Raw genomic sequence first — 18,148 nt, forward strand, 5'->3', positions numbered from 1 at the left:
CCTCCTCCTGTTGTCCATTTATATCCCTCTTTTACTACAATGCTGGGACTCAGTTTTAGCTTGTTCTTGTTACTAATTGCCCTTGAGTTGAAAAAAACAACACAAACCTTCAATACAAATAAGAAGGGTAATAAAATGCAGGTAGGATTGAGAGAACATGAAACAATGGAGCTTATTGCACAGGCCCTGGGAGACGGGATTGGGGCAGAACAGAAGTGGGCAGGAAGGGAACGGAATGGGAAAATCACGCATATTACTGCATGGGAGAATGCCGCCGATGTTGCCGGAAGTTCCCAATCTGTTTCCCATCCATCCCACAGCAGCCAATTTTCAAGAACGATTCTGAACAGTTCATGAAAATCAGCTGCTGTGGGACGGATCAGGAGTGGATCGGGAACTTCTGGTGGCATTGGCAGCATTCTCCCATGTGGCAATATGTGTGATTTCCCAATTCGGTTCCATTCCACCCCAATCCCGTCCCCCAGGATCTGTGCGATATGCTCCCATATAAGTATGAGAGATGTTTACAGTCATAGACTCCTAGAGTTGGAAGAGACCCCAAGCGTCATCCAATCCAACCCGTGTCCTGCCATATAACCAAAGCACTCCCAACAGTCAGCCATCCAGCCTCTGTTGAAAAACCTACAAAGAAAAACACCCACCAGCATTGCATTGTTATTGCCTGTTGTGTTTTGGGGCTGGGGACAATTGTAAAGCCAAATTGATCCCCCTCCCACCGGCAAAAGAAAATCCTAATTATTCTTATCTAGCTACAACTCCCCTCTCACCCTTTTCCTTGAGAAGTTCCTGGCACTATTCAGGGTGGTTATTAAAAGATCAGTTTTCTCTAACTCCCTTTAGTCCTTGTGTGACATTTAATAATGCAAGCCTATTTGTTGTACGTTCGAACCTGTCACCGCTGCTGCATGGGTTTCTCATGTAGAAAATTACTGCTTTTATTATCTCTGTCGGAGAATGCCACGCTTTATTACGGGAGAAGGGCAGAAGGCCTCATGAAGACATACAATAGGTGTTGCATCTTGTGCGGGGATCAACCGAACTGGTTTTCATGGCCTCCTGTGAGCAGATTGGGAGCTTTTCTTCCAAAATGCAAGTGGAGGAGGAAGAGAATAATGTTCCGACTCTCCGAAGGAAATCTGAGCTGCATGACTAACGTTGATCCAGGCACCAACAAAAGATTACTCAGAGTTTGTTTTGATTTAGGGAAGCCCAGAATCTGCAGCTAACCTGCCTTTGTATTTATGAATAGATAATGGAAATTCAGATGGTACCTGACACCTGAAAGACTAGCAAAAGCATAGAAGAACATAATGAACAATAAATGTTGGAAATGTTTGGAAGAAACGGATACACGATATCAAATGTGGCGGTCATGTAAAAGGACCAAAGAATATCGGATACGAAATTATCCATTAATATCCAAGATATCAAAAGTTGAAATAGAAAGGACCCTAAAATATACAGGGCGATTCAATAAGAATGATGCAAAACCAGATAAGAACAGCCTTACTTTTGCACCATTCCCCTTTGAACCACCTTGTATTTATTAGGAATAATTGATAGATATCTTGAGAGAGAAAATAGCAAAATGTTACTTTATATGACAACAGCATCAAGGCTCATCTGTGTTCAGAAATGGAAAGCAGATAAAATACTGAATGAAACAGAATGGCTACTTAAATTGTATGACTACATTTGAATTAATAAAGTAACATGTGTCCTCAGGAATGGATCAAGAGACAATTTTAAGGAAGAATGATCAGAATTATTGGTTTTGCATGAAGCTAACTTGGGGAGATAGAGGAATAACAGAAATGGAGGAAGAAGGATTAGAACTGACTATTATATATGTTAGAAAGAATAACAGAGTAAATAATAAATTGTATAAATTCAAGTATACATAATTGATTAGAACAGGGCTTTTTTTGCCCATGTATCCCATGAAACCAGAGTATGAAACCAAACTGGGGCATCTGGAAGATATGAAAGAGCAGGTGTCTGGTTGTGGTGGGACTAGGCAGTCAAGAAATGAAAGCTACTGTATATAATCTACAAATTTAAGTCAAAAAATTGACCCCTGAAACCTAAGTCGACTTATCCCTGGGTCAAATGTAAATACTATACTTTAACTCTTATTAAAAAGGAAAGCATCCCCCGGTGAAAGGCAAGAGAGCAATCTGTCCTGGAAGCACTGGCCTCCCTCTACTTTCTCTTTCATCCAACTTTTAGTATGAGCCAAAACAGTTATGCCTGCCATAATTTTGTATGTGGTTTTTTTGCATTGTTTTCCTTTGCTTTAAATCCTTGGTTGCATGTCTCTAAGTTTTAACCTTGACTTGTCTAAGGGTCATATCAAAATCCATAATTTTGCCCCCCCAAACCTGCTCTCGACTTATACATGAGGTTGACTTATAATTGAGTAGATACGACAAGCCTTTTCTGAAATCATATGAACAGTTTGCTGCTTTTGACATGGAATACACAGTGTATCCCTCATATTTTGCAGATGTCTATAGAGATTGGGACGTGGGCAGGGCAGCGTCATGTGGGGCTGCTTTTAATGTGCAAGGAAGAACTGTGTCTTCCAGTGGTGTCCGCTCATTGTGAGAAAATTGGCTGTAGGCTTTGAAACACTTGACTCAATTCACTGTGGGGGAAGATGTATTATGCTCTTTCTTGGCAGCACAGTGCTGGGGAAGATCCTAAATAAATCCCAGTTTACCTTGCCAAGATTTATATCTGTTGTGTCAGTCTTAATAGAAATCGAGAACAAGCGAAGAATGCAGTTGTTTGGCAGGTTTTTAGAAAAGACAACAAGATCAAGTGAAGCCTGGAGATACCTATCTCATTTGGCCGTTGTTCAAGTGCAACTGGCTGCCAAAATGGTCTTGATCTGAATTCAAAGGTGTGGGGGATAATATTTACAGCTTTAAATGGCTTGGAACTTCAATACATGGATTGCTTCTTCCTATATATATTTGACCAATGATTGAGGTCTGCTGGAGAGGCCCTACTTTGTATAACCAATGGGGCACAATATGTTGTCTGAGGATGGAGGAAAGGGCCTTTTCTGCTGTGGTTGGTTATAGGACGTTCTCTCCTTCGAAACCCAAGTGGTACCAATGGAGGCTTTATTTTAATGCCAAGCTAAGTCACTTTTCTTTTGCAAGATTGATTTGGAGGAGATTTGCCATTGACTTCCTGTGGCTTGCTCAAGATGAGTTTCCATAGCAAAACTGGGATTTCAGCCCTGGTCTCCTGAGGTTCTTGTCCAACATGCAAACCAACGCACTCCACTACCACTAGCTAAAATAAGGCTTTCTTTGAAAGCCTTTGGGATCTAATGATTTTAGTCAATGTATACATGTATGTTTGAAACTGTTACGTTGTTTGATATCTTTTAAAACTGTGGCTTAACTTTTATTACATTTACATTTTTGCAATTGAGCTTAATGTAAGCTGTCTGGAGATATTTGAAGCAGGGCAGGATATAAACATTTTTGTTTATATTTAGTGCATTTATACCCCAACCTTCTGCTCCCAGAATGGCTTATAAATGGTGGATTTGACTATTCCCTGCCCTCAGGCTTACAATCCAAAAAGACATGACACACAAGGAAAGGGGAATGGCGGTGTGTGTGTGTGTCAAAGCACAATGCTACTATGCTGTTTGCTCTTCTCTCCCTCAGATGCTGGAGTAATGGGCAGTTGGGATGGATGGAGGGGCTGGAATCAAGACCTGGTGGTCCTGCATCTGGTTGCTCTTCTCTCCTTCAGTTGCCAGAGTAATGGCAGTTCGGATGGAGGGAGGACCCATTCTCAGCTGTTGGAATGAAGGCATGATGGTGCTGTGCCTGGCTATTCATCTCTCCCTCAGTTGTCAGAGTAATAGCAGTTGGAGGGAGGTTCTTTCTTTTGCCCCTGGAATCAAAACATCATGGTACCACACCTAGCTCCAGTTCTCTGCCTCAGAGGACAGAGTAAATGCAGTTGGGATGGAGGGATGGTCTTTCCTCAGCCACTGGAATGAAGACATCGTGGTTCTGTGCCTGGCTGCTCTTCTCTCCCTCAGTTGCCAGAGTAATGGCAGTTGGGATGGAGGGAGGACCTTTCCTCAGCCGCTGGAACCAAGGCACAATGATGCTATGCATGGCTGCTCTTCATTCCCTCAGAGTAATGGCAGTCGGGATGAAAGGAGGGCCTTTCTTCAGTTGCTGGAATCAAAGCATGACAGTGATGTGCCTCTCTGTTCTTTTCTTCCTCAGCTGCTAGAATCATGACAGTTGGAATGAGCATTGCAAATAGTAATTAGTTGAGATACGAAAATGAAATCATGTTATGTTGAAGAAGTGATGGCATTTAGCCTCTCTGTTTTCCATGATGCCAAAGTGAGGCAGGAGGAGCCCTCCAGAGACAGTGGTTACGGCGAGACCTGCCTGCTAATTTGTATGCTAAGTCCCTCTTTGACTGTGTCCACTATTAGCGCGACGCTCCCTCTTCTTCTGCTGAGAAATGCTTTAATCCTCCTTTTGAGTTTTGCTAAGCCCTTCACCTGAATTGTGCAATAAGGCAAGGAGAATCATTTCAGATCATGGGAATTAAAGAAAAAGAAGGGGGAAGGGACCTGAAAGGAAAAGTAATATTGCGGGTTATGGATGAAGGCTTCCATTAAATAAATCCCTTGGTGAGCTCATTTAATGGCTTGATTACAGATTAGGAATAGAGCTACATTTAATTGGATTTGGCCATTTGGATTCTCCCAGCTGTTGATATTGTGACCTGGATTGTTTCTCTTCTGCTGAGTTCATGTCCCTGTGGTTCTCTTGCCTGAATGTTATCCCATGTCTGTATTTTCTTGGTTCTGTTCAAGGGCACAACACTTGCTTCTTGAAACTATAGGTTCATTCTCCCTTATCCAAAGTGCCTGGGACCAGAAATATTTTGGATTTTGGATCCCCCCTCCAGATTTTGAAATATTTGCATATACATAATGAGAGATCTAGGGAGATGAAACCCAAGTCTAGACATGAAATTCATTTATACACCTTATACCCATAGACTGAAGGTAATTTTGTACACAGTATTTTTAAATAATTTTGTGCATGAAACAAGGTTCATGTACATTGAACCTCAGCCACCCATATGGACAATTTTGGGTTTTGGAATATTTCGGGTTTTGGCATCCTGGGTAAGAGAGACTCAACCTGCATTGCAGGACTAGCAATGTTGGGCCATGATCCAAACCGAGGAGGAAAGTGTCCATCTTGCAGTCTCCCCTGCAAGCCCCTTTGCTTAGAGCATGGAGCCCTAGTAGGGACCAGTATCAATGACACCAGGAGTAGAAAACTTGTGGCTTTCCATAAGATGTGAGTGAACTGCAGTGCCTAGCATTCCTCACCACTGGCTATGATGACTAGGGCAGTTGAGACTTGCAATGCAACAACATCTGTTGGAGGGGCTATACCATTCTCATACTAGTATTAAGCTACAGATGCCTTAAATAATATGAAGCAGATGTTTTTTTTTATATGAAATATCTGAGGACATTTAAGGTCCCCTTTCCACCACCTTGGCCAAAAACACTGGATATGATGGGCAACATTTTTCTTTCTGAGTGCGTGTGCTGGCGAAACATCAGGAATAAACACTTCTAGAACATGGCCACATAGCCTGAAACACCCACAAAAAGCTATGGATGCTGGCCACGAAAGCCTTCAGCTTCATATAGGTGTAGTTTAATTGGACAATTTTAACATTTGCTGATCAGTTCTGGCATTGAATGTTACTGGACTGGATCTACAGTTTCTTAATAAAGGTCTTCTGAGTTTTAACTACTGAAGCTTGGATTTCTGAATTGAGTCTCCTGCTGCACTTGACATTGCGGAGGATCATTGTGGGCTATGTTTTGCTGGCTGCTAATAGAAATTTACATTGTCAGTAACTACCTGTCAGAAAACAGGTGGTGAGGCCAATCCTCCTCTATGTGACACAGGACAGGGAATCAACCAAGGATCGTGGAAGGCTATTGCCTCCATGATCATCTTCACTTGGCTTGTTCCCTACGCTCCTGATGTTTTTATTCCAGAAAACACAAGTGGGCTTCCCCCTTCTTTTCTGCGCTGAGCAAAGAAAGCAAAGGGTGAACAACCATGAGCGCATGAACTAATCTCTCCTCTTATACTTGAACGCCCATGCTGTGGTTGGATTAGGAAACAATTCAATGGTGTTTATCCAGCATTAGGAGCCAGTGCCAAGGGCATGCTGAGATTCAAAGGCTGAGCTTATGGGTGTGTAGTTGAACAGAGGTGGAAGGAATGTCCTTACTGTTAAGGAACATTAAGAAGCAGCTTGATCAAGGTTTTGGGGAGTAGAGGGATATGCGTGTTTGGAAGCTGAGTTGAAACTGGAGAGTCTCTGAATGAGCAAGCCATATAAACAGGTTTAATAGAAGAGGGAAGAGATTGTTGAGACAGGAGAGTATATGGGAATGGGAAAATTATGCAGCCCATTAGATATTGTTGAACTGCAACTCCCAGTAGCCCTAAGACGCATAGGAATGCTAGGAGATTTATTTCTTGTCCGCCCCCTAACCTGGCCGTGGGCTGCAGGAGGATGTGTGTGGAGGAGGGACTGAGTAAGGTTCATCATTGTAGGTTGTGTCCTGATAACTGAGGAGCAGTACAGACCACCTTGAAACGGCAGGCTGGAGTCGCCCATTTTAACTGCAGAAGGACGCTGCAGCTGCCAAAATCCCTTCGCTGTAACAAGAACCCAGTTCTCCTGGATTCTTTTTGTGGCGTGTTGTGTACATCATGACTGTGCCATGTACACAACATGCAGTGACGTGCAGATGCTGTGCATCATCGCCATCATCATGCAGCACCCATGTGGACAGGATGCCACCATAATGCCGCCATGCGTATGGACTAGGGTTCCAGAGTGTGTGGTTGCCGCACACTCTGGAACCTTAGTTTCAATGCCAGCACACTGCTTTTGGTCAGTGTGACTCGGGCCTGAGATATGATGGAAAAAATTGCATTATCATGAACCATGAACCTCACACTCACAATCTTCCTCTCTTGGCTGCTCCTTACACCTGGATTTCTTAGTTATGCTTTCCTTGGAGAAGAGAATACAAGTCTTGCCTCAGTGAGTAAATCTGCATAGAGAGCAAGAGACAAGGTGAGATACCTAAGAATGGAGACAATACCTTCATTCAGTGGGACAGATATGTAGGAGTTTGAAACATTTGTGGCCTGGAGGACCCATCACAAGCATGTTGCATGACAGTGGAGACATACCTGCTAGGTCTCTCAATCCCCCTGCCCAGCATCTCATTTCTAGCTAGGCTTCATAACCAGAGGATAAATCACAGGACACCTACCTGTTATCATTTCTGAACTACTGCATCCAGCAGCTCTCACTCTTCCTCCCACTTGGCTTATTGCTCTCAGGGGGCTTTTTGTAGGCTTCTTCCCACTGAGAAAACGGAGCACTGTCAGGGTGGGAGAGAGTGTCTGAAGAAGAGGAAAGGAAGGAATGGAGCTGAATAAACAAAGGACGACATGCTGCTGGTAGGATTTCCCAAACAGAGAGAGGTCAGCCTTCTTCCCAAGCACTATGCGTACAGTCAGATTCCTTTTTCTTTACAGACAGTAGTGGCTGGAGTGGAGAATTTGGAAGAGGAGCAGTGACAAAACTTTCCATTAGCAGGTGCTGTGCAAATGTAAGGCAGGAAATATAAGGCAGGTCCTGCTCACAGATTTGCAGTCTGAATTTGCAAAATGAGGAATGTGAATCAGGAGAGGAAAGGAGGATTTTAGTAAAAGAAGACTTAGGGCTGGTAAAAAATTATTTGTTTCTCTTTCTCCTGCGTTCATGTTTTTAATCCCTTGGGAATTTGAAAGGGCTTTTTAAAAACTCGAGTGAAATGTCTTCCAAACTCAAGGCTGGGGCTTCCTTTTTGCAATCAATCTGTCTCTAATGTGCTCGTCCTCTTTTTCTACTGTTGACTTTACTTGAACATTCACATCTTTTCCAAGGAGTCATGTCCCTTACATAAGATCTCTATGGCAGGTTCATTTACAAACTCTACCCTAGATGGAAGCTTACCATAAGATTGCATCTGAAGAAGCAGACCTAAGTCTACAGAAGCTTGTGCTACATCTTCTTTTGCACAGTTGTTCTCAGAAGTGCTACAAGATCCTTTTGCATTCTGATATTCCAGACTTACAGGTCTCTCTCTGAATTCTGCCCCAGTTAGTAACCATGAATTCTATGTCTTAAGCAGGGAAGGCCATCAACTTGGCAAGATAAAGTTTCAAGGCAAGCTTGGAACAATCAATTTCATGCCACTTGCCATGTCGCTCTCATCCAAAGTGGGAGGGCAGCCTGATTTATGATGCTGTGTTCTTAGGCAGACCTACCGCCTGCCTCTTTTGTGACATCTTTATTGAGACACACCTCATGCTGGAAACACATTTTTCAAGCCAAGGAAAATCCCCACTTACATCCCACAGTGATAATGACAGCCAAAGACAGAGCTGATGACAAAGGCAGACCCGCTTGGAGCCATCTTCTCTCATTTCCTTTGCAAGATTGACAACCATTTCAGTTGCAAATGGTTTGGGATTCAGACTGGTGTCATAAAATTGATTTTTCCTGCCTCTGTGTGCCTGTGCATGTTTCTAAAATTTTAAAAATGTTACTCCTCTCCGGAAAAGCTTTGAATCACGCACAGCATGGAGTCCTAGTTGCAAGCATGGCTTCACTTGTGCAAGTTTGCATCTTCCCATCACCTGCAAGTGTCAGGTCCATGGAGGGCTTTCACTTACTGACAGGGAATGAAGGGATGAGGGACATGTTTCATAGAATTATAGAACCTTAGAGTTGGAAGGGGCCTCATGGGCCATTTGCTGCAAATCCCTGCTCAATGGAGGGACTCTAGATATAGCTGGAAGGCAGGGGAAGCTGCTCAGCTATACTTCACAAAATGGAAATATAGGGGTAGGGTTGTTATTCGTTAATTTTCTTCTAGAAGGAAACAATGAGTAATTTGTGCAATTTTTCTTCTTGTTCCGAGAACGTTTCGAAAAACTGTGCAGTTTTCGAAAGTTATTCGCAGTTCAACACTTCTTCTGCGCAAAACTCACAAGGAGGTGTTTGGTGCAGAAAGCAGTTTTTTCTGCATGGAAAAATGCTGTTTTGTGAGCAAAACAAAACCACATGAAAATTTTGCATAGAAGAATTCCCAAATTGTAAACAGTGCTTCTCATCAATGTTTCCTGACCCTCAAGAAACTCATTTTGACCAATTTAAAGAAGTGTTTCCCCTCTCCATAATGGGGAGGGGTCACAAATTGCCCAAGCCACTGTGGGTGCATCTACTCTGTAGAAAGTTTGACACCACTTTGACTGCCATGGCTCCATTGTACAGAGGTTTTGTGAGGCATCAGTGCTCTTTGGCCGAGAAGGCTGAAGACTTTGTATAACTACAAATCCCAGGTTTCCATAGGATGGAGCTGCAGCATTTAACGTGCTGTCAAACTGTGTTATTTCTGCAGCGTTGATGGACCCCACGTCTCAAATGGTATATCCAGCATCTGCTTTGCAAGTGGAATAGCACAGAAATTGGTAGCATCCATGCTCCACCTTTGCAGGTCAGGAAATCTCCCCTCCCCACCCCTGGTTTTTAAAGTGCTTTTTCCATTTTTAACTTAACGCCCCTCCTACAAAAGTTATTAAGTTATCCCTTCTTTTAGATGTTACCTGCGTAGCTTTTGGCCTGCCTCCCAGCCAACATATGAGCCGTTAATCTAGCAGCCAGCTTGAAGCACACTAAATTGGCCTCTAAGAGCCTCTCTAATCCAAATCAAGCAACTCACCCTTACATTTTCCAGGGCCAATTTATCTGCAACGCTGACGATCAGGCTGGGTTTTTGTTCTCCCCGGCTTGGGATTCCATAACAGCTAAGACTCATTTGGAAACCTTTGCTCTGACATAAATTTGCAAATTCCCATTGATTTGCATCTGGCCTCGCTGTACAGACCTATTTCCAATTGCAAGTATGGTGGAAAATATTTGGGACACTGGGGTCTTGTTATGGGATCCCATACCTAGGAAAAGTTAGTTTTTGGACTGCCCTCCTCTAGTCCATGAGCCACAATAGTTTAATTGATTATTGATTATTCCTAACCTGTTGACTGAACCAACTGTTAACTAACAACTCAACTCAATATATCCACTCTAGTTGGATTTAACAATAGGATTTCAGCCCTGACCACCATGCTGTTTGCAAGATTCTGGGTGCTGTTGTCCAACCATTACCTTTCTATGCTCTGCTTCCTTCTTTCTTCCCATCTTATTTCTTCTCTCTCCTATCCTCCATGATCCCTCTGAACAGTCCTCCCTTTGCCCATTTTTCCTCACTGCAAAACCATGGCCATTCCATGGACTTTGGCAGAAAAGTGTTCTGTACGATGGGCAAACACTCTACATTTCCCCCTAATGCTCCGTTGAACTGGACCATTTTCCATTGTTCCCATTTTTGTTTCCAAATTTAGTGGTGACTGAGCAGGGCAAGGCTGGCGTCAATACTCAAACCCAGGGGTAGGCAACCTTTTTGAGCCGGGGGCCGGGTTGCTGTCCCTCAGACAACTGGGGGGCCAAACTCAAAATGGCGCCCAGAACAGTGCGGAAGCTGCGGCGGGGCAACAATTGGCAGCAGGACTGGGCTGGGGCCGGTCCCAAGGCCTCGCTGGGCCAGATCCGGCCCGCGGGCTGTAGGTTGCCGACCCCTGCTCAAACCACTACACGAGCCTGACTCTTGTTAGTCTTTTTAAATTTTAAAACCTTGACTTCTTCAGTCCACTGAACTGTGGTGGGAGATACAGAGGGGATACAGATGGGGAGAAAGGAGTGCTGAGACGCCAACCCTTTCTGCCCCACATGGAGGCCGCAGCAACCGCTCCCGGAAGTTTCTTTTTAGGGCACACGCTGGGCATGCCATGATGATGTCCGTGCAGCGCCATGCCATTTGGACGTGGTGCCACATGTACATCATCATGGCAGCCCCTGTATGGATGGGGGCAAGCCAAGATGGCACCTGGAGAGCATGGAGCATGCAGATGATCCGCTCTCCTGAGCCCTAATTTCAGCCTCAGACTGGTGTTTTGCCCCATTCTGTACTGGGTCACAGTCTCCTTTCTTCCGTGTCATGGATTCCTCAAGTCTCACAAGAAAGCATGAAGTGCCAAAGTGAGGCACCTCATCGGTCAATCCTTGGACCACATGATATTCCTCTTCCACCATTTAATGAATTCACATGATATTCCTCTTCCACCATTTAATGAATCCTTGGACCACATGATATTCCTCTTCCACCATTTAGTGCATTCATTTAATTTAACTATTAAATTTGCACTGTGGTCAATGACCACAATGGAACTATTAATTGATTGATAACTGTTAAATCAACGACAATTTTCAAACTAACATCACAAAAGGAGTGAAGGCATCTCCTGTACAATTTGCACGTAACAAGCTGCGCCTTCATAACTGAAATTAATTTAATTACGAACAACTCATTATTTTAACTTGATATACAGAATCAACAGACTATGAAAAGTTGTTCAACTACTTTTGGAAAAGGAATTTTAACCATTTAGTTTCCAGTTCAGACTGAGCATGACTGGATGCATGCAATAAAAAATACAGAATATGACATTCACGGCACTTTCCCATTCTTTTCATACATGCCTTTCCAATTTCAGCAGCCCCAGGGGAAAATTTTGGGTTATATCTGTTACCGAAACACTTCGGAATAATGCCTCTCTGCTGTAGCTATTGCTGCCTCTTTCAAGAAAAATATGGGACATTTGCTTCATAGGGAAAGTGTAAACTAGATAAGTGCATTACTCAGAGTGGCAGTGGTTGTTCCAAAGGGATTTCGAAGGATGCAGTAATACATATTTCTCTCTTGCTTGCTGCAGTAATGTTGGGGTGCATAATGGCCTTGTTTGGCTTTGGCAGAAGCCAATGACAAAACAATGTGTTTCTGGTAGGGATGTGAATGTTTGTTCCTCTTGCTTCCAACTGCGATTGAGGCAAATAATGCATTTCTTCATCTCTGTGCTTTTCAAAAAAGCAAGGATATAAAAGATATTCCTCTTGACACATACAAACACACATACAAAAAAAAACCCCCATCCTGGCTTGGTTTATTATTTAAAAACCTTGCAGAAAATCAGGATACAATAATGCAATGTATATGATAAATACTTCACCAACATGCACACATGGCCTTCAGGTTTCCCAGCATTTCCCAGCAAGAAACCCTTGAAAAGTGAAGTTGTTCATGGCCAGCATCCATAGTTTTTTGTGGGTTTTTAGGACTATGTGGCCATGTTCTAGAAGAGTTTATTCTGGATGTTTTGCCAGCATCTGTGGCTGGCATCTTCATATGATGCATTCTCTGAAGATGCCAGCCACAGATGCTGGTGAACCGCCAGGAATAAACTCTTCTTGAACATGGCCACATAGCCCGAAAGACCCACAAAAAACTATAAACCCTTCAAATATGATCAGAGCAAAGGCTGCATCCTCACTGCAGAAATAATCCGGTTTAAGTGCTGACAGGGCCCCAAAATGGAGGCAAATGGAGACCTAGTTAAAGTGTGCTTGGTCCAGTTATGGAATTGAGTTTAGAAGTTCTCCTTCTTAAACTGGACTAAAGAAGGGACAGAGAAAAGGACAAACTATAGTTCAGGATCAAAATTTGAGTATTTCCTCTCCACTTTTCTTTGGGGATGCACTCCCTCTTTGGTTAAACCTGTCTCCATTTTCTAACTGCAGCTCTACTTTCAAGTTTGGAAATCCAGCTGGTATTTAAAAATATATATAGCTCTTCTTGTAATGGGGGAAAGCGAATCAATAATTTAACTTTACCACTTCTCCACAATGCAAAAACCATTCTAGGTTTTAATTTAAAGAGAAATATGAAATGGGGATCCCATCACCCTGCGGGGTTTATTAGCTTCCCCATTAAATGTTCCAGACGCATAATTGGTTGCAATTTGGCACCTGAAAAAAGGGACCAAGTTTTCACGCTATCCAAAAAACTTGCTGGCATTTCTCACATTTGTAAAGGAATAACAACAATAATAAAAAGTTCTACATTCCGTAGTACGATCCAAACTACACACGCGTTGCTTTCGGAAGCGCTCCCAACATACGGAAATCTCTCCCAAGAAATCAATTTGGCATTTGGCAATGATGGCCGAATTTCAAGATATTGTCCAACTCCTTCGCTCTTTAGAAGTCTGGGACTAAAGCAGCAGAAAAATGGCTGCAGCTCAGAAGTGGATCATAGGCTTTCCATTGAGGTCCAAAACACACTGCAGAAATAACCCAGTTTGAGTCTGCTTTAACTGCCCTGGCTCAATGTTGGTGAATTCTAGGAACTGTAGTTTTGTGAGACATTTAACCTTCTCTATCAGAGAGCTGTAGTGCCACAATAAACTACCATTCTCAGGATGTCCTTGCAATGAGCCAGGGCACTTAAAGCAGTCTCAAACTGGATTATTTCTGCAGTGTGTTTTGGACCTGTGAAGCAAATAGGAGGTCAGGATGGATCCTTCCAAAGTTCTTTTTTCCTAGGAGCAAGACTCGCACCCAGCACTCAAGGCACATTTGATTCTCAAAGGGGAAAAGGACAGCAAATGTGTTAAATCATGGGCTTGCTTGAGGACGCAATGGAAATGCTGGAAGCTCTCCCTCCCTTAATTTCAACACAATGGACAAATGCAAGGCTTAATTTCAATGCCTATTCAGTCAAGGTTTTGTGGTTAGTCATGTACAACATTAAGCTTTTGTCTTGCCCAGAGTTCTATAAATATCTTGCAAGCCAACAAGGCATTTTAACAAAGGTAAGCACACCAGAAAAAATATGGTTAAGTACATAATAAAATATGTACTATATAAATATATCTGCACTACAGAAATAATCCAGTTTGACACTACTTTAACTGCCACGGCTCAGTGCTATGCAATTTGGGAACTGTAGTTTGTTGTGGCACCAGAGCTCTCTGACAGAGGAAGTTAAATGTCTCGCAGATTAATAGAAAAATAATAATAATAATAATGTAAAATTTATAGAAGATAGTTTCGGATATTAGACACTTGGAAATGTAAGATTAGGATTGATAAAGGGTAATGGTTGATTCACATATTGTTTAATATTCTGGAATTAAATTTAATGCTTATGTGTAGGTAAGTTTGTTTGTCTGTTTTGTTTTAATTAATAAAATTTATTTTAATATATGTGTGTGTGTGTGTGAACTAAAACTCCCAGAATTCCATAGCATTGGGCCTTGGCAGTTAATGTGGTATCAAACTGGATTATTTCTGCATGCAGCCATAGATGTAATGAAGCCATATGAAATGAATCTATATTTCTGCTAGTGCTTTTAGCATTCGTTTTGTAATGGCTTACATTTTCCTTGAATGTTCCATGTTTTACGGTGTACATCCTACATCTGGGTGACCAGGGATTATGGAATGTGTATTCCCCCAAAATAACGCTTTTCAAAACTTGAGTCTGCTGTGTCCAAACATTTGAACAGGTACCTTTTCTGGCAGCAATTTAATAAAATCTAATTTAGATTGGTCATCTGTGATGAATATTCGGCTTCAGCAGAAGTACCAGTTTTTGAGGGCAGATCCAATTTTGGTATGGTTCCATTGAATCCTTGCCAGCATTTTTATTTCTTTTACAAAAGGTTTCTATGCTTCTGTGACTTTATTTTTTTTAAGAACCAAGAAACTATATTAGGAACTATTAAAATAAAATAAAAATTAAACCTTCCATAGATGTGTTCCATATTAAAAAAAAAAATTCTTTTCTTGGCCAGGCCAAGAAAATAAAGCTTGCCAAGTAGATCTGTATTGCAGGTGTTCAAATTAAAACACATTAAGTAGAACGGCAACCTGATGACAGTATGTTATTGTCCAAGGCCATTTACCCATCCTCCTTTTCTTCTAACAATATATGGGCCCTGACAGAGTCATTGCCGTGTTAGCAATACACGACTCACTACATCAGTAATAATGTTGGGAAGAAAGAGGGATTTAACTCTAAAATCAAGACCGAATTCCTATGTCGAGGAAAAGGAGCGTCAATGGACTCTCACAAGTTAACACAACCATTGAGCAATGCTTCCTCATTGGTGAATTATGAAATTCAGCAAATACATATGCTGGTCAGGCCCCACCTGGAATACTGTGTCCAGTTCTGGGCACCACAATTCAAAAAGGATGCTGAGAAACTGGAGCCATGTGTCCAAAGGAGGGCGACCAAAATGGTGAAGGGAATGAGGAACTACTCAGGGAGCTGGGGATGTTTAGCTTGGAGAAGAGAAAGTTAAGAGGTGATATGAAAGCCTTGTTTAAATATCTGAAGGGATGTCATATTGAGGAGGGAGCAAGCTTGTTTTTTGCTGCTCCAGAGACTAGAACACGGAACAATGGATGCAAGCTCCAGGAAAAGAGATTCCACCTCAACATTAGGAAGAACTTTCTGAGAGTAAGGGCTGTTTGACAGTGGAACAAACTCCTTCCTTGGAGGTCTTTAAGGAGAGGCTGGATGGCCATCTGTTGGGGATGCCTTGACTGAGAGTTCCTGCATGGCAGAATGGGGTTGGTCTGGATGGCCCTTGTGGTCTCTTCCAACTCTACGATTCTATGATTCTATGAAAGCTTAATGTACATTAGTATGCATAATGTCCTATAGATATGTGCCACATCAGACAGAAAAGTTCAACTATTTCCATAGGAGAGTTTACATATATGTAAAACGCCCGCAGGATTTTGACTATTGTTTAGGATTGACTGAGATAATCTGGGAGTTTTAGGCCAATAAAGTAACATTTCGAACTGCTCAGGAGGAGAGGGGTACTAAGAAAGAGGATAGCACAAGAGAACAAGGTATCTTCATCCACCATTAGTGATGACTTTTCCATTGCTGCTTTGGACCCAATTTACCATTCTCATGTGGCTCTATGAAGAAGTGTGACTCTCAGTGAGGACAGGAAAGGTTCCTCTTTGATTTAGGGGGCACATGCTTTTGACTTTGTTGGGTTGTGCCCTGCTCAATACTTACTTATGCTTTGGCACTGCTGGACCAACTTTGAAGAAGAACCATGGGAAGGACCTTCTGGCCAGATGGATTTAGATTTCCATAGGCAGGAAGCTGGTCTGAAGAAGAACCTGAGGTGTCAGACTATGGATGCATTAAAGGCACAAAGCAGCTATCCAGTATGGTTATTCCACCTCTGGCCAAACATCTACTGGAAATCTCCCTGAGATGAGTTCCTCATAAGCCTTATAACCTCCTATGACCTCCTCAGGTCCTTCTTTTGATGAGGAACTTCCCAAACTCATATCTAAATAGTAGGCCATTCATTCATAGTTGGCTGCACTAATCTCTAAATGCTTTCCTGTTGTCTTTGTTTTCAAATCATGATCAGAAACAACCACATAATCAACTTGGCTGTGTGTATGTGTAAGAGTGTAGATATAAACATAATTGTCACATTTATGCCTCCCTCCACTCCTTTCTTACAGCATTGCGGAGTCGATCGGGACGGTCTATTATCAATGGGAACTGGGCAATCGATCGACCTGGGAGATATGAGGGAGGAGGAACCATGTTCACTTACAAACGCCCCAATGAAATCTCAAGTACTGCCGGGGAGTCCTTTTTAGCCGATGGCCCAACCAACGAAGTCTTGGATGTCTATGTAAGATGAAAATATTTGGCATAATAATATTGTTTTCTCTTAACCAGGGTTCTTTTCCATCCTTTCTCACTATACTTTAATAAAGGATAAATATAGGTTGAATTAAATTAAATCAGCTAAATTGGAGGGAAGACCAGCAGGAAAGGATGCTGGTCATTTCTTGTTCATAACTTAAAAATATTTTCAATGAGGTTTCTTGACCTTTTCTTTTCAAGTAAGAGAAAATTGGTGGATTATTTTTAACTCCCTGTGTGAGTGGGCTGCTGGTGTTGCAATTTCCCTCTAGTCCAAATTTAAAATCTGAGCCATAAAGAATTCAGAGGTTCTGGGCTGAGAATTTATATTGAGATTGTGATTTGCAAATCTCTAGAAGTGGAGGTATGCCTTAAACATGCCATACAACCTTTATGTTTGATGACAGCATTGTGCAACTGAACGCAAGACACCAAAAGTGCAACTGATTGCACGGCCAAATGCGCTTCCATGTGCAATGAGCAATGAGTCTCCACAAACAACACGCATCTGCATGTGTAGTGATACCATTTGAGTAAGTCTCCTTCCACAACCTTGGATTAAATGTGAACATTCCACATTGGACAAAAGTGTGTCCAAACCTTTTCTAGGGGAATTTGTGCAGTTGTAAGACACCAACAGGCCTCCAGCCATGATGGATTAGAAGCTCTCAAGTCTCACCTAAGTATGAATGTAGAGTTTCTGTGATATACCTCTTGCCATTTGTTTGCTGTGGAAAAGATGACTGCTTTCTTTTCTTTTTTAGATGATTCATCAGCAGCCTAATCCAGGAATACATTATGAGTACATCATACCGGGGCCCAATGTCATTAGCCCTCAGGTGCCTCTTCATAGACGTCCAGGTAAGACAGCCTGTTTCTCCATCAAAGTATTGCCTTTGTTGTTGTGTGCATTCAAGTCATTTTTGACTCACAGTGACCCTAAGGCAAATGTATCACGGGGTAGCCGTGGCTTTAGCATCCCTCCTATGGCAACCAAACAGAAGACAGTGGCGCATGGTATCTGGCTAATTTTTGAAGGCCACAAAGCAGTAGCCAGCTGCTATGCACTGTTGCCTCTTCTTTAAGCAACATGCTAGGAATGTTAAAATGTCCATTGCTGTTACCTTCTTTCCTTCCTACGTATGGAGCAAGAAACCTATGGGGGTGACACTACTGTTTCCTCCTTCTCCTGTGTGTGTTTGGGTGGGTGAAGGGAGGGAGAACTTGCAGGAAGCTTTGCAGAAGGGACCTCTTGGGGTGATGATAGTGATGGTAGTACCCAATGTGCAGATATTTCACAGAGTGGGAGGAGGGCCT

The 18,148-nt window shown here is 42.4% G+C and overlaps 1 protein-coding gene across 1 annotated transcript in view; it reads left to right on the forward strand.

The window, feature by feature from the left end:
- The window catches only part of THSD4 (thrombospondin type 1 domain containing 4), a 276,631-nt gene that overhangs the window by 223,430 nt on the left and 35,053 nt on the right, over positions 1–18,148 (forward strand). The window contains exons 8-9 of the mRNA XM_089538427.1: positions 16,642–16,817; positions 17,596–17,692. Coding sequence (XP_089394553.1) covers positions 16,642–16,817; positions 17,596–17,692 — 273 coding nt within the window. The remainder of the gene's footprint in view (positions 1–16,641; positions 16,818–17,595; positions 17,693–18,148) is intronic.

This window comes from Sceloporus occidentalis, unplaced genomic scaffold (genome assembly GCF_023333645.1).
Source record: "Sceloporus occidentalis isolate IW3139 unplaced genomic scaffold, rSceOcc1.0.p SCAF_9, whole genome shotgun sequence".
In the NCBI taxonomy this organism is placed as follows: Eukaryota; Metazoa; Chordata; class Lepidosauria; order Squamata; family Phrynosomatidae; genus Sceloporus; species Sceloporus occidentalis.